The sequence below is a fragment of the Perca flavescens genome, chromosome 20 (assembly GCF_004354835.1).
Source record: "Perca flavescens isolate YP-PL-M2 chromosome 20, PFLA_1.0, whole genome shotgun sequence".
NCBI lineage: Eukaryota > Metazoa > Chordata > Actinopteri > Perciformes > Percidae > Perca > Perca flavescens.
The window spans coordinates 23,544,753-23,570,627 of NC_041350.1; the positions used below are offsets into that span (position 1 = coordinate 23,544,753).

At 41.1% G+C, this 25,875-nt stretch overlaps 2 protein-coding genes across 5 annotated transcripts; both read left to right on the top strand.

Annotated features, from left to right (window-relative positions):
• The first annotated feature begins 354 nt into the window (after positions 1 to 354).
• Positions 355 to 11,650, top strand: LOC114547154 (kinesin-like protein KIF3B). The gene is made up of 9 exons (XM_028566390.1): positions 355 to 1,758; positions 1,861 to 1,962; positions 2,169 to 2,291; positions 2,695 to 2,813; positions 4,609 to 4,725; positions 5,519 to 5,633; positions 6,098 to 6,214; positions 6,700 to 6,867; positions 11,594 to 11,650. Exons 1-9 carry the CDS (start codon positions 355 to 357, stop codon positions 11,648 to 11,650), a joined length of 2,322 nt encoding a protein of 773 aa, XP_028422191.1.
• Positions 11,651 to 12,803: 1,153 nt separating this feature from the next.
• asxl2 (ASXL transcriptional regulator 2) lies at positions 12,804 to 25,007 on the top strand. Of its 4 annotated transcripts, none has more exons than XM_028565668.1 (13): positions 12,804 to 12,999; positions 14,467 to 14,549; positions 14,757 to 14,759; positions 15,628 to 15,736; positions 16,155 to 16,296; positions 17,834 to 17,952; positions 19,010 to 19,130; positions 19,533 to 19,592; positions 20,407 to 20,567; positions 20,925 to 21,021; positions 21,166 to 21,271; positions 21,756 to 21,830; positions 21,988 to 22,073. In XM_028565668.1, exons 1-12 carry the CDS (start codon positions 12,943 to 12,945, stop codon positions 21,811 to 21,813), a joined length of 1,116 nt encoding a protein of 371 aa, XP_028421469.1. In that variant the 5' UTR covers positions 12,804 to 12,942; the 3' UTR covers positions 21,814 to 21,830; positions 21,988 to 22,073. The 4 variants fall into 4 exon arrangements, with proteins under 4 accessions (XP_028421469.1, XP_028421466.1, XP_028421467.1 ...); XM_028565665.1 differs by lacking the exon at positions 21,756 to 21,830 and adding an exon at positions 23,112 to 25,007 and having other exon boundaries at positions 12,814 to 12,999; positions 21,988 to 22,714; XM_028565666.1 differs by lacking the exons at positions 14,757 to 14,759; positions 21,756 to 21,830 and adding an exon at positions 23,112 to 25,007 and having other exon boundaries at positions 12,814 to 12,999; positions 21,988 to 22,714.
• Positions 25,008 to 25,875: the final 868 nt, after the last annotated feature.

Consider the following 25,875-nt stretch of genomic DNA (forward strand, 5'->3'; position numbering starts at 1 on the left):
AAGATTTGCTCCAATCCAATTCGTTGCGCAGGTCACATGCCTTATTTCCATTGTCCGCAGAGCAGGGTGTGTACGCTGTGTGGGCTGGGCCGGGGCGGCTGGGTGTTTTTCCCTCAGCAGCATCCTTTAACATCTTGTGACATCGCTTCTTTTCAGAAAGATGCTCAGGGCGGAGGAGACGCTGCGTTAATCGGAATGATGAAAACATCTCCCATACGGTGTGTCTGACCGCTTTCAGCAAAGGAAATTAAAGCTACTGCACCTGTACGGAGAAGGAAAACTGTGGACCTCGCCCGAGAAAAAAAGAAATGGCATTTTAACGTGGTGACACTTTTAATTTATTTTTGAACCAAAATGTCTAAAACCAAACATTGCGAGGCGGTCAGGGTGGTGGTCCGCTGCCGGCCATTCAGCAGGAGAGAGGCGACAGTGGGCTGTGAAAACATTCTGCAGATTGATGACAGACTGGGACAGATCACCCTCAAGAACCCGAAGGCACCACCTGATGAGCCAAGGAAAGTATTCACGTTTGATTCTGTGTATGGCTTGGATTCAAAACAAAGAGACATTTATGATGACGCCGTGAGACCTCTCGTGGAGTCCGTGCTCCAAGGCTTCAACGGGACTATATTTGCGTATGGACAAACGGGGACAGGTAAAACACACACCATGCAAGGGGTTTCAAACGACCCAGAGATGAGAGGTGTTATACCAAATTCATTTCAGCACATCTTTACACAAATATCCAGAACTCAGAATCAGAAATACCTGGTGAGGTCATCATACCTGGAGATCTACCAGGAGGAAATCCGAGATCTGCTGTGCAAAGACAACAACAGGAAACTGGAGCTTAAAGAAAACCCTGACTTTGGTGTTTATGTGAAAGATCTGTCCTCGGTGGTCACAAAGAATGCCACTGAGATTGAACATGTGATGAACATAGGCAACCAGTCCAGGGCTGTGGGGTTCACGAACATGAATGAACGCAGCTCTCGGTCTCATGCCATTTTTGTCATAACCGTGGAGTGTAGTGAACTAGGGCCAGATGGCGAGGACCACATCCGTGTTGGGAAGCTCAACATGGTTGACCTGGCTGGCAGCGAGCGCCAGAGCAAGACGGGCGCGAAAGGAAAGCGACTTAAGGAAGCAGCCAAAATCAACCTGTCCCTCTCAGCACTGGGGAATGTCATCTCAGCCCTGGTGAATGGGAAGAGCACCCACGTCCCTTACAGAGACTCCAAACTGACCCGCTTGCTCCAGGACTCACTGGGTGGCAACGCAAAGACGGTCATGATAGCAACAGTGGGGCCATCGCACAAGAACTTTGAGGAATCCCTGTCCACTCTGAGGTACGCCAGCCGGGCCAAGAACATCAAGAACAAACCTCGGATTAATGAGGATCCCAAAGATGCCCTGCTGAGGGAGTTTCAGGAGGAGATTGCACGCTTGAAAGCCCAGCTAGAGGAGCGAGGGATGCTGGCAAAGGAGAGGAGGAAGAGAAGGAACAGCAAAAGGCTGAGTAAAAGTATGGCTGGCATGGAAGAGGAGATGTTCAGAGAGAGGGAGGCGGATGTGTGGAAGGCTTTCGAGGAGGAACCAGAGGTGAGACTTCGTATGAAAGATGGAAGCGATATCCCCAAGGCCCTGACCTGCCAGGGGAGCGGGGAGAAGTTAAAGCACCTGATTGAAAACAGAAAAAGTATACAGGACATGCAGTGGGATCAAGATGCTTTGGAGAAGATAATTGAGAAATATAAGGTACTTGTGAAGATCATAATACAGTACAAGGTGTGATAAATGAGGCACTGGTGGAACAAAAGAAATTTGCATAAATAATTCATTGTATGTCTTTGTTCACAGGCTATGGAGAGCAAACTGTTAGTGGGAGGAAAGACTATAATTGATCACACCAATGAACAGCAAAAAATGCTGGAGCTGAAGAGGCAAGAAATTGCAGAGCAGGTATGTTTAAAAAAAAATATATATACATAATGTTTTCTTCTCCTTATTAAACATGCATTTGTGTTACAATTTGTGGTAATAGAAGTTTAATTGTGGGCTGTCTGAACTTACACAAGATGTTTTTGATTGAACTTACACAAGAATTTTTAAGGGTGCACTGTTTCTATTGATCCTTACCAGAGCTGAATGTTCTGCATGATTTGCAGATAAGAGGAGAGAGAGAGATCCAGCAGCAGATGATGTTGCAGGACGAGGAGACCTTAGAAATGAGAGAGACGTTCTCCTCCCTGCAGCAGGAGGTGGAACACAAGACAAAAAAGCTGAAGAGGGTAAGATGACTCACCAGCTGATTCGACCCAATTCCATTATCATGAAAGCAGTTCATCATAATTCAATCAGTTATTTGCAGTTTGAGAATCCTTTTTTCAAGAGAGAAGCCAACAGGAGAGGTAACACTTGTGAGTCCAGGTTTCTCTGCACAGATCTCTTACTTGTTGTTTTTAGGAATAATTACATTTCTCTATATAGGAATAATTACATTTCTCTATATGAATAATTACATTTCTCTTCTCATTCTTTGTTGGTAGATGTTTCTACTTGTCTCCTTATATATTTATATACACTTTTGCATTCAGATTTTTCACCCATGGGTTTAATGTAAATATCCTGTCTACTACAGCTTTAGTGACACCAGTAATAATATAGTTATTTACTTGTTCCTCTTCTGTACAGTTGTATGCCAAACTCCAGTTGGTGAAGGCAGAGATGACAGATGTCATTGATGAACATGTCCTAATCAGACAGGAGCTGGAACAGACACAAACTGAACTCACCAGAGAACTCAAGTACAAGTGAGTAGCCACAATGTCATTGTTGTCTGTTGCATTTTTTCTCCTGTTTTCTTACATCTCAATGTGGCTTTCTATTTTATTTCCATCATACCCCCCAAAAAAATGTTGTGCTGTTAACAAAATTTTTTATTTTAGCATGACAAGGTTGCTACAATGCTGTGGACGTGAAGAGTTACAGATTTGAACCATTTAATATAATCAATTCATATTACATAATTATACATTAAATACTAATAATACATTTGATTTGTAAAGCGCTTTTCTAGACCAAAAGCACTAGACGATTTATACCTGGATGCTATCAGACATTGTATATATTGTTGTAAAATGTTTTCTACAAATAATTTCAGTTATGTACTGAGCATGGATGAAATGCAGTTAAAGCTGTGTTGTACTGTATTTGCAGAAACTTGGTTTATTATACATCTAATATTGGAGATATTCATTTAGATGACAGCCAACAACAACTTTTGAATTCTTTGAATATTTTGCTATTGTGAAATATGGCAATATTCTGCAAATCAAATTCTAAAACTTCAAGGATACAATTTATAGTTACAGCAGTTTAAATGATGCTACATTATTTTGATAGGAGGCGCAAACAACTCATTTCACATGCCTTTGACTTTTCAGGCTATACCTACTGTATATTTAGATATTTTCTATGCTGAAGAGACAAATCAATGGATTTCAGAGCATTTTGTTGTAAGTTAGATCTTTTTCCTGTTAAATCAGGATATCAAGGGACATAAAGGCTTTTTGTTGCTTGGCAAGCATTCTGTTTAACGGGCAGAGGGATGACTTTTATTTATGTGTACTGTATCTATATAGTCCTATTGGTATACAATTTGTTTTTATATATATATATAAATGGATGGAAATCTTTTTAATTACATTTATTCTAGTAGTGTTTTGTGCTCTGGAAATTAGTTAAAGGAACAGGCCGACTTATTGGGACTTAAGCTTATTCACTGTATCTCCCAGAGTTAGATTAAACCATACACACCCTTCTCATCTCCGTGCGTGTCGTAACTCTGTCTGACGCACCCACCGCTAGCCTAGCTTAGCACAGATCCTGGAGGTAACCGGCTCCATCTAGGCTACTGCTCCCAATAAGTGACAAAATAACGGCAACATGTTCCTATTTACATGTTGTGATTTGTATAGTCACAGCGTGTACAAATAACAAAGTCACATGAGACACAGCCATCTTCTAACTGTATACATACTGGGAACTATATTCTCAGAATGCGAAGCACTGCTACTTCTGCTACTTGGGCGGAGTGATATTACTCCAACTCTGAGCTAACTCCAGGTGAACTCTCTGCTCATCACCATGGGGTTTCTCAAGTGCTGCGAGCAAATCACTCCGCCCAAGTAGCAGAAGTAGCAGTGCTTCGCCTTCTGAGAATATAGTTCCCAGTTTGTATACGGTTAGAAGATGGCTGTGTCTCATGTGACCTTGTTATTTGTACACGCTGAGACTATGCAAATCACTAAATAGGAAAATGTTGGCGTTACTTTGTCACTTATTGGGAGCAGTAGGCTAGATGGAGCCGGTTACCTCCAGGATCTGTGCTAAGCTAGCGATGGGGGCATCAGACAGAGTTATCACATACACGGAGATGAGAAGGGTATGTATGGACTTATCTAATTCTGGAGGATACGGTGAATAAGCTAAAGTCCAAATAAGTCGGCCTGTTCCTTTAAACTATTTGATTTTATTATGTTGTTTCAATGGAATGCTTGCTCTGACCTCAGCTGACACACATGTTACTTGCACTTTATATTGCAGATATCTCTTGATTGAGAACTTTATACCTCCAGAGGAAAAGAACAAGATCATGAACAGGCTGCACTTTGACAGTGAGGAGGATCAGTGGAGACTCCAGCCGGTCATTCCATCGGAGAGGTTAGTGAGAGAAAGAAAACTATTCCAAAACAAATTCTAAATGAATCACACAGGACATTAAAATGACCTACTAAATCAATTACTGATGCAGCAGAGATACCAGTTTCTGCACCATCAGTTACCTACGGTAAATAGACCAAAATGCAATGCAGCTGTAAGGTATATTGTGTAAGTTTTAATTGCTACTTCAAAACTAGAACAACTTTAACTTGCTATTTTTGATCTTTTGATCATATATATCCATCATACACTGGAATGCATCTGCTCGTAAACTTTCTGGGCAATGTAGGAAATCAGTAACAAGTTAGATCAGGCAGACTGAAGGAAAGTAGGCATGGTAAAAGGAAAACAAATGTAAACACAAAGGGCCTCCTTCAATAAAAGACATAGATTGATGATATAACAGAGTTTACATTGTTTAATTGGAATTATAGCATCTTTCAAATTATTCTAATAGCCTAAGTTTTTGCATTGGTCAGCCCCAGTGTCTATTTGAGTAAAACCACGAGGGCTTGCCAAAGTCAGACTTTTTCTTGAAATCTACGCAGACTATATAATACTATAGATAATTCATGCATTCTGCCTTTTCAGAAACAGATGTCATTATATAAAGGAGACCAGGCACCCTTGGTATTTATCTGTACTGAGACAGGGGAGATAACGGGGGATTTTTCTGGTGGGAGCTGATCAGTTGACCGTATATGGAGCACTGGTTGTTTCAGAAGCTTGCGTCTCAAATGCTATGAGTAATAAACTGAATCCAAATCCTTCTTTTCCCATGTCTTTATCCCAGTGCACCCACTCAGGTCACAAGAAGGCCTCTCTCAGCTGTGGGATACAAGAGGCCAATCAGCCAATACGCACAGATTGCTGTTTCCAAGGCAACTGGGGCCCCATCTAGATACCAGGTCAGTGCTCGGACAGTTGGCAAAAAGTACAGCAGAGAAAGAGATGTGAAATCGTGGTCGTACGCACCGTGTTTCCACGTTCACAGCCTCCTTTTTGGAGCTGGAGGATGTGAAGATGGTTGTAGCCATGGAAACCATTACAGCTTTAACAGTTGCATGTTATGCTAGTGAACCATCAATGTAATATCACACAGTAAAAAAATACTGTACAAATAAAAGCCAGTACTCCAATAATGGCTGGATTTTAAATAATAGCAAGGGATGCAAGTCTTTTGGAACACATAAAGGTAACTGTACTATATTGGTTCACATCCAGTAATAATATTTAATTATAAGACAACTCAATATTATCTGCACTTTAACAGTGTGGCCATGGCTATATTCCACATTGTTGCTCTGAGGGAGGCTTCTTACTAAAAAAATGCATTTGTATATGTAACTGTAATCTGTATCTCTTCTTACAGGCTGAGAATATAATGCTGTTGGAGTTGGACATGTCTCCACCGACCATGTTCAACTTGTCCCTTAATGGCGCTCACCTGGAGAGAGCCTTTTCTCCAAGGCTGATGCAGGATCTTCTGGTAACTGTCCCCATTAGAGAAAGGAGCACTGCATCGTCACGGGTCAGGAGATCCCAATCCTGGTGAGAAAACAGAGGGAAGGCATTCTTACAGATGCTAAAAGTTCCCAATCTTTAGGATAAGACTGAACATTGCATTAGGAAAGTTACGTGAAGAACTGTCATTCATTTGAAATTATAGTCCTATGTTGGGTCAATCCTAGTTTCTGAAATACAGTTATAAGCATGTATTAGTGGTGTCTGTCCTTTTGTATGTATCACAATGCAGAAAGTGGGGTTTAAAGCAAGGTACAAGCATGTTTGATCACCCTTTAAGTACATATTGTACTACATTTCTGTTGACCACTTTCCCCAAAAATAGCAACTTTTTTTACACTCAAATCTGATATATTGCTATTGATCAACCGATTGCGATATGGGACTGTAAAAATGAAACATATTGCATCTTAAATAATAAGTCATTATTTATGTTTTCATGGTCTACAGGTATCAGGCACCGCAAGCAGGATCCATTGCATCATCCTCATCATCCACCACTCTGACATCAGGATCTCAGAGTTTCTCTCCCTCTCAGAGACAAAGACCATCCTCTGCTGCCTATCTTCCACTGGGAGGTCCAATTCAGTCAAGCCCCTGATATGTGTCAACACAACTGTACACAGGGCTGGCCTTAATTCAAGCTGGGAGACATGGGGGGGGAATCGTATGCCTTGATTTAAAATTGATTTCACACCTTTTTTGAACAAAAGAATCACTTTAGTAAGCATGTATTCAGCTTAACAGAAGATAAACGTAATTTTTGCCTACAGTTGCCTAAAAACACTGTAGTACCCAGTCTCAAACAATAGCACAGCCAAAACTAGGGATGCACAATATAGATTTTTCAGCCAACTGATAACTGATAACCGATAATTACCTGCTTCTCATGGCCGATATCGATAAGATAACCGATCTTTTTTTTTTTCTTTTTTTATATTTTTAAACATACAGAACATACAAACAAAACTGAACAAGAATAACAACCCTCTCCCACCCCCCACCCTCTGCAGTCTCAAGGAAAGAAAACAAACAAACAACAAAAACAGGAATCAAAAATCACACCTTGCTTAGTCCCTCTCCTCTAGTTCTTGTGCTGCTGAGGTCATTAGGACTGATACCTGCGCTGCTGTGTTTCTCCATAGGTCTATAGTCGATGACTTGGCTTTCTTAATCCTTGCTGTAGAGAGCTCAAGCATAACTATGTCCAGAAAATACGCCAACCACTGTTTTACACAAAGCGAGTGGGGGGAGCCAGCGCTGAGCTATCATTTTCTTGGTCACGTTTGAGCCGGCTAGCCAAATTTTCTTCTGCCTCCCAAGCAGATGTAATTCAGAGTCGTCATTAAGTAACAAAACAATCTGGTCAGTAGGAATTCGACATCCTGTCACATCAGATATTATTGATGTTGTTTTATTCCAGAACTCATGCACCTGTTCACACTCCCAGACCATGTGCAGGACAGTTCCAGTTTGTTCAGGTTGACAGAACATGCAATATGGAGTAGGAATTCCTTTGGATCTCTTCTGAGGTGTCCAATATGCCCTATGACATATGTTGAAGTGGATCTGCTGGTGATTTGGGTTCTTGGAACAGTGGGAAATGTTGTCCCAAACTGTCTCCCTATTAATTACGTTCCCCTCCGGGCTCAGCTCTCGCTCCCATTTCTTTACTATTGGGAGTTCCCCTACGGATAATTGCATCAGTTTAGCATAAATCCTGGACACCAATCCTCTCGCAGGAAAATTAACAAGCCATTCAATGATTGGGTGAGTCTCGTTGGGTGAGACTGTTTCCCCATGGTACTCCATAACATTTTAGGGCTGACCTTAAGCGAAGATAAAGGAAAAAAGGATGTCCTAGGGATCTCAAAGCTAGTTCTCAGGTCCTCAAAGCTCAACATACCTTCCCTATTGAATAACTGGTCTAGAGTGTAAATTCCTGTCACTCCACTGGTTATAAACAAAAGGTTTGTTACCAGACATTAAATGCATGTTGTGCCACATTGGGGTGCTCAAATGCCACTTATTGGTGTAGCGAAGTTGCTCCTCGACCTGTTTAAAGTTGGTCAATGTGTTGGTGATAATAGGGCCATAGGCTAGCATACACTTTTTTGACACACACCTGCAAAGGCGAGGTCTTGCAGTCTTAGACTTCCAGTGAGGTTTTGCTCTATTTCTCTCCATGGGACTGTAGATGAGGGGTCTATCTTCACTCTGAGGGCCCATAGCTGAAAGGCTCTATGGTACACTTTTACCCCTTTTCCACCAACAAAAACCAGGTGCTGGTTCAGAGCTAGAGCTAGTGCCGGTTCAGAGTTGGTTCAACTGACGAGCCTCCAAAGAACCAGTTTGCTTTTCCACAGGCTAAAGAGCCAGCACAGAGCCAGGTCTTACGTCACTATACGTCTCATCTTTCCCAGCAACGTTAGCGCGGCTAACACACCATCAACAATGGCGGACGTTGCTTTGCTATTGATGTTCATGGCTTTGGGGACCTACATCGGCATCGCCTTTATAGTGCAAGAAAGCAGCTTGTTTCCTCCTCTGAACACTGCTGTTGTTTAATCGCGTCCATCGTGTTTATCTGCTGATTCAAAAATGGCGGTCACAAGTTTCTGTTTGTCTTGTTGGTCACGGTAACCCCACCCCCAGCCGCTGACGTAAGCGGTTCTTACTTCTGGCCCAGCAATGATTTGGTGCTACTTAACGACGATACTGGTTCGGAGCTAGTGCTGTGGTGGTCGAAAAAAAAAAAACGATTTGAAACTAGGCTCTGGCTCCGAACCAGCACCAGCTCTGCCTTGGTGGAAAAGGGGTATTTAAGGTTGGAGAGGGCCAGGCCTCCCGTGTCTGTGGTATGTTGCAAGTTAGAGTATTTTAGCCTAGGTCGTTTACTATTCCAAATATACTGCCGGATTACGGCATCAAGTTTCTTCCAGAAGTGTATCGGTGGGGGTAAGGGGATCATTGTACTTAAGAAATTCACACGAGGAACTATGTTTATTTTAACCATAGCAATCATGGACCATAGCGATGCCGGCAGCGCAGACTAATTAGTCAGATCCCTTTGAACTTAGTATAGTTTCATAGTTGTCCTGGACAACTCCCTGTAGCGATGCATGGATGGTGATTCCCAAATATGTAATTTTGCTTTAGGTTGGTATTGTATCACTAATAGCTGATGTCACCTGTTTGTTGTTCAACAGGAGCAGATTAGATTTATTCCAATTGATTTTATAGCTAGAGATTGAGCCAAATTCTTTAAAGATTTTAAGAATTTTTGGAACAGAGTCCTCAAGGTCAGATATGTACAGTAAAATATCATCTGCAAATAACGATATTGAGTTGTTATTGGATTTAATCTGGACTTTACATATTTTATTTTGCTTTATGGCCTGGGCTAACGGTTCAATAGAGACCGCAAATAGCATGGGAGATAGCGGGCATCCCTGTCTCGAGCCCCGCGCGATGGGGAATGGCTGTGAATGCAGGCCATTGGTTGAGACTATGGCCGTGGGATTCGCATATAGAGTACATACCATGTCAATGAATTTGGCTCCCAAACCAAGCCTCTCCATTACTTGCCACAGGTAGTTTCATTCTAGGCGGTCAAAAGCCTTTTCCGCATCCAGTGATAAAACTGCTGCCGCTTTGGTATAAACCCTGATTGGTCAGGGTGGACTAGCTTCTCGATAAAGCTTTCTAGGCGTAGTGCCAAGACTTTGAAATAAAGCTTAATATCAGTCCCAATGAGGCTGATGGGCTTGTAATTTGAACACTCCGTAGGATCTTTGCCCTTTTTGTGTATGACCAAAATTAGCGCAGTGTTGGTTTGTTGATGAAAGGTGTCCCTTTTTATGGCCGAGGTTAAAGTTTGTAAAATGATAGGTCCTAGTGTGTCAAAGAACTGTAGTAAGAGTTTCCGATGGAATTCCATCCAACCCTGGTGTTTTCCCTTTCTTAGCTGTTTTTAACGCTGATTTGAGTTCCTCTAACGTAATAGGTTGACCCAGTTCTTCTGCCTCCTCTGGGTCAAGGAGAGGCAGGTTTAGCTCTTTTAGGAACTTTACTTTTACAGCTTTGAATAAAAGGATTGGAAAGTGGCAGTGATCTCCTTAGGATTTGTTGAGATACTTCGGTCCATGCAGATGTTATTGATAGTAGCTCTGGACTCGCTTTGTTTTAATTTCAGAGCTAGGAATTTGCTTGGTTTACAGCCATTGAAATATTTTGCCTCACTCTGTGCATTATGAATTCAGCTCTCCTTTTTAGCAAGTAATTTAGCTCTGCTCAATTTGTGATTAAAAGAGTATGTGTAGATTTAGAAAAACAAGTCTTAAGAGATTGCTCTAACGATTCACAACGTTCTTCCAACTTTGCAATCCTTGCCTCTCTCTTTTTCTTCAAATTTGCTGCAAAGGAAGATTGTGAAATCTCTGATAAATCCTTTAGTGGCTTGCCAGATGTACACCGGGTCAAAAACTGAGCCAGTATTGATTGATATGAACTCTGCTAGTTTGGCTCCAAATTCTGTATTAAAAGCTGTGTTTTGGAGAAGGGAATTATTAAATTGACACCTTTTAGATTTTTCTCCTAACATATCACAACGGAATGGTTATCAGCGCATTGTGGTCAGACAGGATTGCTGGTTCCATTGCTATTGTGTGGAACATCGCCTTAAGTTCACTGGAGCACAAAAAAAGAATCAATGCGGGAGTGGGTGACGTGTGGAAAAAGTGTAGTCCTTGCTAGTAGGATTGTGCATCCTCCATATATCTGTAAGATCGTGGGATTCCATAACTGCATTAAACATGTCCGATATGTGTTTTTGGGCTTTCGTGTGGTTGACCCCTGATCTATCCTGATTTTATTTTAGTACCGCATTCATGTCTCCCCCTACAATTAGTGAGTATTCGTTGAGAGAAAGCAATTCATTGGTTAGGCATGGGGAAAAGCCTTTATCATATGTAGCTGGTGCATGTACTGAGACAGGCTATTTTCCTACTCCTTATCGTAGTACATATATAAGATATCCTGCCTGAAGAGTCTATACTACTTTTGTCTACGGTAAGTGCGGATTTCCGTGACAGCAGCACGATGGAGCCCTCGGTTTTGGTGTTGTCACTAGATGAAGCAGCAACCTTAAAGTATTTATTTTGTAGACCATTTACATCTCTTTTACGTAAATGTGACTCTTGTATAAGTGCCACGTCTATGTTTTTCCTTCTTAAATAATCCAGGAATCTAGCTCGTTTGATCGGCCTGTTTAGCCCCCTGATGTTAACTGAAAGGATTGAAAGCTAAGCCATCTTCAAAATTCAAACGTATACCTGTCCTACAGGATTTTGCTGACAAAAGGAGAGCAAAGGTTGAACTGTCAGCTCTGAGCAAGGTGTGACAAAAACCTAAAAAGTAAAATAAATCCCCTAACCCTCTGAGAACGCAGACCCCTCGGCCCCTCCCCTATTTGTAAGATGCAGGACCACATCAAACGCAGTTTGTGCAAAACTCCAGCTCGAAACTACACTTCCTGTTTAAGTCACAGGTTAATTGAAACAGGTCTGGTGAATTCTTATGTTAAACATGAGCAATATTATAAACACCAACAAACAATTTCTGGACTAAACTGTGTAAAAAAACAGACCAATCTAGTTGGAGCAATAAGCAGACTATGAGCTTAACAGACCGTATCCCTCATGTTCTTTCAGTCTAGCTTAGCTGTTAACAAACATAAACTGTAAACTGTAAAATGCTGGCTGTAAAGACCAGCCAGCATTTATCATGCATTTTCAGCCTGGTTAAGTGTCCCTTTAAAGCTCGGCTTCAAAATTTACATACAGTATCCTTAGGATTACCAGCCAGCATTTGTCACGTATTTTCAGTCTGGATAAGTGTCCCTTTAAAGCTTAGTTACAAAACTTACATAGGATAACCGATAATTTTACATTTTTGTTTTTTAAAAAGAAGTGCATAACTTGTAGTTTATGCGCACCTAAGGGTGAGCAAGGCTGAGATGTAGTGCAAAAATGAGTGATTTAATATTCCATAGCTCTGACCTAACCACATCTAACATCACTGTTGTTAATACAATAAAAACAACATAATATATAATAATTAACATTTCCCATTATCATACGATAATTTAAAGGTACCGAATATATATCGTGCATCCCTAGCCAGAATGTAATCATCTGAAACCAGACCTAGTTTGGAGGATCTTTACAGTTCTTGTTTTTTATTTGATACAGGGGGGGGTAGCCTGTATGCTTGATAATGAATTGTTGCTTCAATTTCTAGCTGATGTAATTGTGAGCCAAAAATGTTAAGAAAGCTTGCAATGCTCTCTTGATTAGTTGCCTTATTTTTTCATAGTTGTGAAAGTCCATTTGCTTACACATGAGAATAAACACTAAAATGATCTTAAACTGCCTACTGTATTTTCCTATGAGCTGCGGTTATGTTGCTGTCTTTCTGTGACACTGGCCTTCATTGCGGCTGAGAGCTTTATACATTTGTGTGGGAAACTTTGCTTTGACAGCTTTATACAGTAAGGTGACGTTTTCTTCGGAGTCACATGACTCTTTACAGTAAGTCCAACATGGCAGACGGAGTGGATCTTACGCGGTAACTACAGCAACATTTCAAGTGGAACAGACTAATTCAACACTACTCAGCAACAAGACATCAACAATGAGGGAGAGACAGAAGAAAAAGAAGGGGAGGACGTGGGCGGAAGCCGCTAAAACGGTATTCTAGGTGTTTTTATCTGTCGTTTGTTGTGGTTGTTTTCCTTGAACGCTCCCACTTGTACAACTGTGTTTATGAGTTCATGACCTGCTAGTGGAGATGTTGCGTACACCGCGCAAGGCCCGTGTTGACGGTCTTTGGAAAACCGCTGTCACTAGCCGTCAAGCTGTCACCGTTGAGCACAACTGCAGCGAGATGACAGTCAGCTGTGTGCACCCAAGCATCTTTCCAAAACACCTCCGTGTGTTGTGCCTACACAGTGTGGGTGACATGTTTGTCACGATTTGAAGTCATAAAGTAACCGTTAAGTAATCGCGTCAGTGTTGCGCGCTAGCAAGGTTAGCACGCTAGCCCCTGCTAACGCTACTCAATCCAACAAGTTTGTTTGATATCAGCTGCAAATAAAACACAGTGAAAAAAATAGTGTCCTGTTAAACGTATTCCCCCTGCGTTGCCTTAACTCCATAATAGATCACCTAGTTAATATATTGCATGCCAACGTTTAGCGGCATATCCGTAACGTTATGTTAATGAATGTTGCTAGCATTGCAGCTAGCTGTCTAGAGTAACGTGCTAATGACTACAAAATACCAAAACTTCCAACAACTATTTTATAATTAAAGCGTTATTTCTTGTTTAGACAGCCACTGTTCATTTATGCATTAGCTTCACTGAGTTATTTACAGTAAGCCACATTTCTTTTGCTAGGATGGCAAAGGCATGGGGAAGCCATGACCCGTCCTACTCTCCCTCTGATTGGCTAGTGGTCGTTGCCTGCTGTGGTTGGATTGGTTAGCTTTAGGCAAGCGTGAGTGGGATTGGTTAGGTAAGAATGTCAGGGTAGGCGTACATTCCTAAGGAAGAAATACTCACTTACAGTAACTAGCTAGTTTGCTCACATAACATAGCTTTAACTCTACTTAATTGTAATAACGTTAGTTTTTAAACACCCCCAAAAAGTCCGGTTTTACTGAGATGCATACATATTAAAGCAGTAAGGGGATACAGGAGCAGTCGTTACAAAAACGTACAAGATAGGAGCAAAATAAAAGCAACATTGTTTGCTTAACACCAGGTGTTTTTTTTAAATTATTATTATGGAGTGAACGTTTCTGTACTATTACTGTACTGTAATGTTGACATGTTTTGCTGATGGTTAATGTTAAACGTTTTTAAAAGTGGTCTTGCTGCATTCCCTGTTAAAACATATGGCAGTGTTTCCTTGGATGAGAGTGCCTCAGCCATATGTTATAATTTAGTAGTTAACTAAGTATTTGGTTTTGGGATTATTTTGAGCACCATTATATATCCTGCACTTACACAGTCAAGGAAACTAATGCTTTGTAGAAACTTGTTAGAAAGCTTTACTATGTAAAATCGTGCCTTCATGTTTCATGACAACCTCACTTGAATAACTCAACTGTACAATTTGTTCTATGATAATGATAATTTGTCATTGTGCGTTAGGTTTTGGAGAAATACCCTAATACGCCCATGAGCCATAAAGAGATCTTGCAGGTGATCCAAAGAGAAAGGCTTAAGGAAATAAGGTAAATATCTTCCTGGCATCGTAGCTTTCCTACAACAAATGCCCTTCAGATATAGGAAACATTTTCATGTGCGAGAGAGTACACAGCTCTTCCCTCTGTTATTGATTTATCATATCATGTACTTCCCTTTTTCTTGTTCACATAGTATTTCACTCAATTAATAATTGTTTCGTTTCTTTTTGTTTCATTGTCACTGTTCTCATCCAGAAGGTAAGGAAAAGCTAGCCCCCACCCCTTATCCTAACAAACTCACTGCGTTTGGTTTTACCTTTTGCATGTTATTAACAATAACATGTTCGGTTGCATAAAGACAGGACTCACACACTCGTATTTTACCTAGACTTGCCATAGTAGCCACCTGTTGCATAAAAACACAATTTCATTTTTCAGTATGGTAAATTACTCGATGTTCTAACAAAGTAGAGCATGGATCCTGATGGCGATGTTTTTACTCTATACAGATTGAAAAGTTCAACAAAGTTAAATGAAATTATCCAAATAATTTCATGGGGTGTACATTTATTGAGATAAATGATTGGCGGGCAATATGTGTAATTTTCTGAATGAATAACAAACAGATGTTGCATTTTTTTCAATCTCAATGCATTGTATTACTATATTGCTTAATGCACTTTAAGTTTTATACTGCAAGTTGACAAAAATGCATTTTTGTGTCACTATGTACCTGGGTACATCTTTTGCATGACTGTTGAGGCATTATTGTGTACTTTTAAATGACTCACGTTTGCCTTAAAAATGTTTGACTTAACTAGAACAGATTTTTATGCAACAGACAAAGTTATGCCAGATCAGTTCAATCTTAGAATATCAGGTCCTCCTTATAATGATTAGATTGTCTTGAACCAGTTTTATGCAGCTGATTCTGTATAAAACATTCAGGAAATTTCCCCACAACTACACTGTGAATCTGACCTGAACTCATACATGTCCTCTTGACGCATGATAGCAATTTCTCCCCAGATATCAGACCAGCCTTGACCCTTCTTTCATCTTCCTCCTAGCTGTCTGATTAATTGGGGAACAGATGTATAATTTGCGTTTTTCTCTCATGATCCAGTGGAACCTCGCCACTGGCATGTCTGAACGCAATGCTGCACACAAACTCTCGTGGTGAGGAGGGGATCTTCTACAAAGTTCCAGGCAGAATGGGGGTCTACACATTAAAGGTTAGTTAGACACAAAGTAGCTTTCACTACTGTGCTGCGTTAGGCCAAAAATGGGCTACAATGTCAGTCTACTTTAGGGACAGGAAAATATAAATCTTGGTTAGCATCGTGATATGATAACCGAATAAACCGATAAATATGTTTATACTCTCTTATACTTAAATAATGAATGCTTTGTTTGAATTCTATAAGTGTGTGTGTGTGTGTGTGTGTGTGTGTGTGTGTGTGTGTGTGTGTGTGTGTGTGTGTGTGTGTGTGTGTGTGTGTGTGTGTGTGTGTGTGTGTGTGTGTGTGTGTGTGTGTGTGTGTGTGTACCCCACAAGATGTTTTTGAATTACTGCTTGGCTTTTATTTGTCTGTATCTATAACATAAAGGTAATATACTCTATGTACTTTTTTTTTTTTTTTTTTTATGTAGAAGGACTTCTCAGTTGTGGCGAACGAGCTGTCTGAGGATGGCTCTGAGGAGAGCAGTGACAATCTTTCTGACTCCCAAAGCACAGAAAACAGCAGCAGTGCCATCGCAGAAGAGGGCAGGAGAGGAAGGTGGATGCGAAGAGGTACTGTGCACCGCATACAGAATTATTATTAACCATTTGTACTTTCACTACATCTCTTAAGTCACTTCAAGTAGAGTGTACAGACCATCATCTCCAAAAGTTTTTTTTAATCATTAATGAGTCACCCTTTAACATTTATAATAGCTTGAATACATGACTATTTATTACAGATGTTAACAGAAATTATATTACATTATTTAATTTAAGAACATTAATAAAAAAATGTCACCACTACGTCATAGCTAAACGTTCCTGATGGAAGACTAATTTTGAAAGCTAACTAATTACATTTATTAAATACCCTTAAAATCCAATGCTCAAATTTGTTGCTGCAAACTCTATATTAAGTATTAAATAGTTAAGGCTTCTTTCTTGTCGCATACTAGTCACTTCTGTTAAACGATCATTCAGGTAGAATCAATAGAAAAGAAAGATACTCCATCAACAGCAGCCTCAATAGAAAATAACTGACTGTAGCGCTCAATGGTGTTTTAAGCCCTCAACATCGACTTCAAGGCAGCGCTGGGACCAAGGCACCTAACCTTAACCCTAACCGTTGCCTAATCCTAGTGCCTTCCAAGCAGCGCTGCCTGGAAGACGACGTTGGGGGCGTAAAACACCAAACACTGACTGTAGCTCTGCTCATTAGCTGATTTTCGCTGGTTGGTTACCTAGTTATGACTATCAGAGTTGACGCCCCCTCCCAGTTAAAAGTGATTGCGGAAACACAGGAAACCAGCTGCAGTAGCAGTAGAAGAGGCATACACAAGTTACACCGTCTCCTCACAAAATAGTTCCTGGATTACACTGAGCATCGAACATGATGATAGCAAAAGGTGGGTTTTATCTTTTAAAATGTCCATAATGTCTTCGTTAATTGTCAGCAGAGAAGCTGCAGTCTGCACACGGCGGTCACATCATAGCACTGTTTGCTCTTTCGTGTGTCTGTGGTGTCAAATCATTGTGAATTGCACACCTGATTGCAGCGCAACTTAGAAGGATGAACTTTTCTTCAAGTAGCAATTATTTTTCGTTTTCTTCAGGCTGTGCTCTCACTGACTCTCATTATTTCTCTCTGCCACTTGAATATCTTAAGTGACTGTTAAAACAGGAAACTGTATTTTCTCAGTACGACCCATGACCGCTTCCTCATTATGCACAAGTTAGAAACTGCCAAGCAAATAACTTAGGTTTATATCTGAGTGGGAGGACTCACATAGTTTTATTTTTGAACTAATCAATGCAAAGAGCTACATTGCAAATTAAGTGGCATCGAAAAAGCAACAAGTGGAAACACTACAGTATGTAGAAAAGTAGTTTACATTTTCTTTTGAAATATAGAACAGAGAGGTTACTGGGAACAAGCTTCCTATTTAGATGTTCAGCCCATTTTTAGTGATATGATATACTAGCAAGGTAATGCAATCTGCTTCTTTGTGCATAGTATTGGTTTCAGTTTCATCAAAACAAAAGCATGATGTGATAAAGTCTGTACACCACCCTCAGGAAGTGTATTTTGTGCTTTTGTATTTGGTAGTTCCCTCCATGCTGCAGTCACAGCCGTCCTCTCCGCAGCCACGATGCTCGTCGCCTTCTGTCCCCACCGGTAAACTCATCTCTCCCTCGCAGAAACACAGCAAGAAAGCTTTGAAACAGGTACTAATGGGTTCGTTTTTCTTTATGTTGTATTGTGTAAATTACAGCTACTCAGTGGAGTAAGTACTATTTTCACTATTTGGAACACAACTTCCTGCAACGCCCTCATACAAACGTACACCTATATACACCCTGCCACCTCACGCTGCAACACACAAATATATTCTGGTTAAGTATATTAATGTTTTCATATATTTGTTCTTGCATGTATATATATCAAGTATAGTTTTTTGTGTGACTAACAGTTTTTTTTTTTTTTTTTTTTTAAACATCAAAGTGTAGAATTTTTAAAGAAGACAAGTACTATTAAATCCAAAAACAGTACTAATCTGAATCCAAATCTCACACCTCTGAACTATGTGAAAATACTTACAGTTTTCACCACATTTATCTAAATTATTTTCCGCTGACACGTTTTCAGTAAAGATGTACATAACCCATGTTGGCTTTTCAGCAGGCGCCAAATATCCTTCCATTCCCTGTCTGTAAAACATCTTGTGCTGGTTATTTAAAAACAATTATGTCCTCATAATCCACCCTGTTTAACATTTTGCTATTGGCTGCTTTGTGCTTTTTGTGTTCTTTTTAATTAGATTTCTCTTGATTGCACAGATTGTAATTCACTCCATCTGTGCTGGTTTGGAATTTCCAGCTCTGTAAGACCAATTTCTGTTCATTTATTGGGCGTATGCAACACTAGAAGATGGCGATTTGGCTAAAATATTAGCGCTGGAGAGACTTATTGTGTATTTTCCTTCTGTGGTTTCCTTTTTACTTCAATCAGCTAAAACAAAAGAGAGGCACTCGGTGGACTGTCTTGGATTGCTTCTATAATCAGTTGACATTGTGTTTGGGAGGTGATCAGACTTTGAATTTACTGAATTACCAACACAGAGTTGATTTATGCTTTGTTTCATTGCTGCACTGTTATTTAGCTGTTTAACCAGGCATGTGGCCCTGGGGAGTAGTTGGAGGGAAACAGAGGGTTACACACATTCACACTCTGTGTTTCTCATACTGCTGGCTATTTGCTCCTTCCTTATTCTGCTCGTTTTAGGCCTTGAAGCAGCAGCAACAGAGAAACCAGCGCAGACAGGGGGGGATGCCAACCACCTCCAGTCCTAGACTGCTTCTGAAAACCATCAAAGATATGGCTGACAACATTACTACAAAGACTGGTGGGTATTAAATTGTCAAATACCAAATAAAATGAAATTAGTAGTAGTCATGTCTTGGATATTTTATTGATGTACACGGCATGATATTATTATACACAGTTTTGAGGATAAATGACTGATATTGGTGCAGTTCTTAGGTATTGTCCTGTTATCATGCACAAGTTGAAGGAGCTGATGGGATTACATTTCACTGGAATTGTACCTTGTACGATTTCATGTGACAAATACAACTGATTGATTGATTGTTGTTACAGGTTTGCATAACTACACAACAAAAGGCATAGTATTATTATCACCGAAACATGACTCTTATAATTGGCAGTATCAGTGTGGAAACAGTTAGATCGCTGGTTTGCAGTTTCTCAGAGCTTTTCCTTCTACTCCTTTCCCTCTGTCTAACAGACTTATGCCACCCAGTTGTTCCCAGGAAGGCTTCTCAGAGGTCAGGGCGCCTTAATGCAGGTAATTCAGACATCTACTTTATTTATCCGAGTGGTTTGGAAATCTTAAAGGAAAGGGCTGGTGATAACAGATCCCATGAAAAGCCTAAAAACAACATTCCTATCCTACTATCAAGTATTGCCTGTGTTGCCAAAGTCTAGTATAGCATATTCCTCTGTTGTCCAAAAAGTATTACAAACCACACCAATGCACTGGGTGGCATGTTCTTTGATTACAGTGAACACAAGACAATGTTCTGGGGCCGTAAATAAATACTCACCAGTGCGCCAAAAAGGTTTTAATCCGCTGGCTTAAATAGTCTCCAACAAATGCATTATTTACTTCAGCTTGAGTAGCATTTACTTAAAACTGCCCAGCTGTTTTAGAAATTTTTTTTCTTAAAAAATAGAAGTATATATTTGTGTTTTTAAAGGTAGGAACCAAAGTGCTTGGGGCTTTTTGCCATATACAGGGTAGGGAAGTCGGTCAGTACTGAAAGACGGAAACATGCATTGTTGGTTTTGTTCTTTTTATGGGATTTGTTGACTAGCAGAAAAGGAATAACACTAACCTTATCCATTAAAATAGTTAAAATAATCTGACAAATGTATATCTACTTGTTTGGATTTAGGTAGAGTTAACTGAATTATTTCATAAGTAGTTGAGAAACAAGTGAAATGATCCCACATTAGCAGAACAAAGAATGTTGGGAAGGAAAACAAATTTCATGACCACAAGGAGAGTAAATTACTCAAGATGTCAGTTGCAAGATCGGCATGTTTCTGCATTGCTGGATCTGTCTTGGTTTACATCTGTTTCCTGTTTTGCATTGCAGGGCAGCTGAAACGTACCAAGTGTAATATAGATGTGGAAACACCAGACTCCATTTTGGTTAACACTAACTTGCGGGCGATCATCAACAAGCACACCTTCTCGGTCCTGCCCCCAGACTGCCAACAGAGACTGCTCAAACTTCTGCCTGAAGTTGACCGGCAGGTGGCTCTAAAATAATACATACTTTTTATGCTTTTGTTGCATTATCTAGCACTAAATGTAGAGTGTAATATTTTTGCATGTCATTTCCCATCTTTCCTGTCTATCGTTGGATGACTAATAATGATAATAATAATAATAATAATAATAATATATATATATACATAATAATTATAATATAGAAAACCAATCCGCACATATACATGTCACACAGCTAACTTCTGTACAGCATTAACTCATGTTCACTGATTTTACACATTTAACTATACATTGCATATGGGAAGCATACAGTAAGTGGATGTACTGATGCAGTGATGGTGACTGTGATGTTAGTCACAACATTGTGCCTCCTCTCCCCAGGCTTGCATGGATGGCCTTCTGAAGGTGACTAGTTCTGCTTTGAACAATGAGTTCTTCACATCAGCAGCTCAGTCTTGGAAGGAGAGACTGTCTGAGGGTCAGTGCAACTGTTTCCAACTGATAATAGCTGCATTCAGTTCATATTCAAAAGAAATATTGCTGTCACCCAAGGTTTATTGCCACTACACAGAACGAGTCTGACTTTTCTTTCTTTTTTATTACGTAACTTTGTTCTTTACAGGGGAATTCACTCCTGAGTTGCAGCTACGAATGCGCCAAGAAATAGAGAAGGAAAAGAGAGTAGAGCACTGGAAGGAGGCCTTCTTTGAAAACTATTATGGTGAAAAGTAAGTTCTCCTCTATGATATATTATTTATATTCATACACCAATCCAATCCACTTTTTGAGAAGTTGGAAGGTATATTATTTTCCAAACGGCAAAATAAAAAACCCTCTACCCATAGGACCTACAAACAGAAGAATGGCAGTCTTACTTTTCCTCAGGATTATTTTCTTCACGTCATTATGATTGAATATCTAATGTCAGATTGGCATTGTTATTAAATGGTGCCGTGTTTGAAAGGCTTATTTAAAGTTGAATGAAATTCCAAATATGTTCACCACCCTCATCTCCCTCTCACATTACAGGAGTAAAATTTCCGGAACATATAATTACATTATTAGTAGAAGTACAGTGTTTGTTCACAGTATTCATCACATACTGTACTATTGAATTGCTTGTTATCCAACAACATCATATTGCTTCAAGACAAGGCTAAATCAAATTAAATCGACTTGGTGAGCTGCTTAAAAATGTATCTAATTTGGCAGCTCATTGATTGATCAAGATGCCAACCGAAGCATACTCGCCTCTCATACTTCATACTAAGGCCTCTCATCAATCAGGTGCAGAATATGGCTTATTCAATAAAAAATACAGAACTTTGTGTAAATTAAGATGTCAAAATTAACACAAATTTGGGGAATCTGAGTAACTCTCTCTCTCTCTCTCTCTCTCTCTCTCTCTCTCTCTCTCTCTCTCTCTCTCTCTCTCTCTCTTTAGTTCTGGGCTCAGCTTTGGGGAATCCAAAGAGCTGACAAAGGCTGATGTGAATCAGGAGTCTGCCAGGCCCCAGTCCCCCCCTCATCAGACAGGACCTGCCGCTCAAGCACCAGAGGATCCCAAGGGCTCCAAGGACAGCAGCCAGACTGATGCTGCGACCGTTGTGAAAGACATGAAGCCAACAAAGGAACTTCTGAACACGCAGCCTGCTCAGAGAGAGCCAGTCTCCACCACAGAGCCCATGAAGACACGGCGCTCACAGTACACTGAGGATCGTAAATTGAACGCAACAGCACAGTCTGGGCCAACACCTGCGGTAAAAACACTAGAGGTTGAGAGGCCGACTGAACGGGCCCCAGTAGGTACGCTGCCTGAAAAGGAGCATAAAGAGGAAGTGAAGGAGGAGAAAACTGAACTCCCCCAGTCGCCTGTTAAGAAGAGCGGCCCACAGAAGTATAGTTCAGAGCTAAAAGAGGATCAGCCGGTGTCTGTGGTTAAGCCCACTGTGGAGAGCAAAGAGGTCAACCCTGAGCCCAGTGGCCCCTCAGAGCCGCTGAAAAGGAAATCTCTCAGTGAGATTGGGGATGAATTGACACCAGAGAAAAGGCCCCGTATGTCCTCAGTTTCCTCAGTGTCCTCAGTCTCCTCTGTATCTCCTCCAGCGTCATCCGTATCCAGCCCTGCTACACCAACTTCAACAACAAATCAGAGGGTTCCACCACTCAAGGTAGGAAAAAGATCTCTGAACTCAGTCTTCTCTGATCTGTTTATCCTTTGAGTACACAAATGTTGAAAGGTGACTCTGATAAGTTTGTAGCCTGCTTCTTTGCAGAGGGTGGTAGCTGTATTTAGCTTAGATTCGCAGCAGTTTGAGTGGATTCCAATGGCAACCAAGAGTCATGGCAAAAATGTGTCAAAAATGATCAAAATGTCCTTAGAAATTTCTCGAACCCCTCATGCATTTCTCTGCCAGGATTTTGTAGCAAAGAGGAGGCAATAACGTGACACAGAAGTAGTTTTTAGCTGTTTTGGAGAAATTGAATGTGTATTATGGAGGTTTTTCATTTACTTTTATATGCATATCTTGAAATAATTCTCTAACAGCTCCTTTTTTCACTTTGCAGATCCCAGTGTCACGGATTCTTCCCATTCCTTTGTCACCTAGCCAAGTCTCACCCAGGACTCCCCTCCCGGCCCCGCTTAGCAGCCCAGGCCGTACTGGTGCTCGCACTTTGGCTGACATCAAAGCCAAAGCTCAGCTTGCCCGAGCGCAGCGAGCAGCCGCTGCCGCAGTATCTTCTGCATCTAAGGGAGCGGTGCCAGGCCCGGGGCCAGGGGGAGGCAGTGGTGAGCAGACACAGCCCTCGCCCAGCCCCAGCCCAACATCCCCACAGGCATCAACCAAGTTACCAGCCTCCAGCAGCAGCAGTCAGACCAGTACTCCTCCTTCTTGCCCACTGGACTCTTTTGGCCAGTTAAGCCCAAACCGGTTTCAAACATCTTACTCATGCAAAACTGACAATAAAAACAAAGGTCATTCTGCTGGTACTGTCAGTGCGCCCGGCAGCAGTCAAATGCAACCCACTCTGCCATCTGTGCACGCTCTGAAGGGACAGGAAAGTCCATCACTTGCTATATCATCAACCAAGACCAGCTCCTGTATCCCTGCAAATAACCCGCTGGTCACTCAGCTTCTGCAGGGTAAAGAGGTTCCATTGGAGCAGATCCTCCCAAAACCGCTATCCAAGGTGGAAGTGAAGATGTCAAACGTACCCTCTGGTAGTAAGGGGACGACACCACACTCTGCTGAGCACAGGTCTGATAAGCAGATGTCCCACCAGTTCAATACAGCAGGACACACAGAAGTTTTCTCAGAATACCCGAGACATCACAGGGAACTTCCTGATGAGGAGACTCAGGAGCAGATCCTGCAGACTCTGATGCAGAGGAAAGGCCAGCAGAGCCAGCCTTATGGTGGTCAGGGGCCTCCGCACCCTCAGTATAAAGTCTATCAGCTAGTGCATGCAGAAGAGCATCAGGACCAATCCAGGATTTCGGTAGGATTTCTGGGTCGTAAGAGGATGCCCAGGCCTGCCATGACGGGACATTACCTGCTTAATGTGTCCACATATGGCCGAGGACCAGAGAGCAAGAGGCTGCACCAGTCTGTCATCCCAAACACGTCTATATCCAATTTAAAAAGGGAAAGCACAGAAGGAGAGGATGCGGCCAAGGAAGAAGAACCAGCCAGCAAATGCTTTTTTCCTGCTTCTGGTGTAAAAACAGAGCAGCATGGATACTCCGTAACCAAGTCTGATGAAGCAGCGAGCATTCAGCATTGCTCCAATGTAAAGACGGAGCCTGGATCAGAGGACAGTGCAGTCGGTGCCGATAACAACAGCACTAGTGTGACAGCCAAAGAAGACACCAGCCCTTTTTCTCAGTCACAACGAAGGCACCTCGAACTCTGCAATAGTAACCAAGGAAACTCCGAGCCATATCTTACCCAAGTGGACCCCTGTTACCAGCGGCAGTCTGCCTTTCAAACCCAGAGAACACTCGATAACCAGGAAGTCATGGCAGCGTCGTGCTACGGTGGCACTATCAGCATGTCTGTACCTAACACTTTGAACCGCAGCACTGCAGGCATCTGCTCTCACACAGCCTCATCAGAGGCTGGCGGTGTCCATGGGAGCGTCATGTCATTCTCAGTGACCGTCACCACCATACCTGCCGGTCACTCGTTAGACCACAGCAACCAGGACGATCCCTCACCTGAGCAGTCGTTCATCGAAGGCTCCAACATGGAGGACGTCCAGTCTAAATGCTACTGCAGACTGAAGGCGATGATCATGTGCAAAGGATGCGGAGCCTTTTGCCACGATGACTGCATCGGCCCCTCGAAACTCTGCGTGTCATGTTTAGTTGTACGATGATATGAAATGAATAATAATTAGAAGATACAGTATCGTGGTTTGATTTGTACTGAAGCAAGACCCAAAGCAGAAGCAGGTCATTCAGAATCGATACAAAATCACTGCTGGGGTGAAGCACATTATCCACACTCCAGACAAAACAACCAGCATGTGGCTGCTGTTGGAAAGACAAGGATTTACACTGGATGGTCTTTTGTTTCACCAACATCTATGAAAAGTTGTTTCGTGCAATTTTTTGGTAGAAATGTCAATCAGTTGTCAATCAAATCAGTAGTCTGTCAGATGTGTGACAAATATAAAATCTGGCAATGTTTGCACTCGGCTAGGATTAGTGTGATATATTTTTTAAAATATATATATGTGTAGTTTTTAAAAAAGGAGGGAAAATGAATGTTGCTATTTTTGTACAACATAATGACTGTTGTGTTAAGACACTTTTTATTATTGGGCCTAATCAGTTATGGTTTAAAGGCCAAAAAAAAGGGCGCTAATGATAATCATTGGTTGAAGAGTACCTCCTGGCATTTATGCACGCATGGCAGGGAAGTGCAACTCACAGTAACTATTTTATATAAAAACTGTACATTTATTATTGAACACACTCAGATTTAAGAACTAGAAAGAACATGTATAGTTTTAGAAAGAGTATATAAATGGACTTAAAAACCACCTGGATATATGGTAGTAGTTGTGTACAGCACTTACATCTAAACATAGGGAAAAAGAAGAATCCTTTCTTTCGGCAAGGTCTAGAGTCACTTCCTACTGTGTGAACCATCATTTTCTCCCCAAAAAAAGCCAGTATGTAGATATTATCTCCCATGAGGTGGGTTTTCTCATGCTTGTACGTCTCTATAGATAGATCAGAAGTGACAAAAAAACAAAAAAAAACACTCAAGTCAAGGAGAGAAAATGAAGATAATTTGTTTTTTCACTGTAAATATTTCCTCAT

Bases quoted from the DNA above. Each gene is read 5' to 3' on its own strand.
- asxl2 (XM_028565665.1), top strand. From the start codon at position 12,943: ATGAGGGAGAGACAGAAGAAAAAGAAGGGGAGGACGTGGGCGGAAGCC. The intron at 19,131-19,532 runs GTGGGTATTAAA...TCTGTCTAACAG, and splicing joins CAACATTACTACAAAGACTG to ACTTATGCCACCCAGTTGTT. The intron at 21,272-21,987 runs GTAAGTTCTCCT...CTCTCTCTTTAG, and splicing joins GAAAACTATTATGGTGAAAA to TTCTGGGCTCAGCTTTGGGG.
- LOC114547154 (XM_028566390.1), top strand. From the start codon at position 355: ATGTCTAAAACCAAACATTGCGAGGCGGTCAGGGTGGTGGTCCGCTGC. The intron at 1,759-1,860 runs GTACTTGTGAAG...CTTTGTTCACAG, and splicing joins AGATAATTGAGAAATATAAG to GCTATGGAGAGCAAACTGTT. The intron at 5,634-6,097 runs GTCAGTGCTCGG...CTCTTCTTACAG, and splicing joins GGGCCCCATCTAGATACCAG to GCTGAGAATATAATGCTGTT.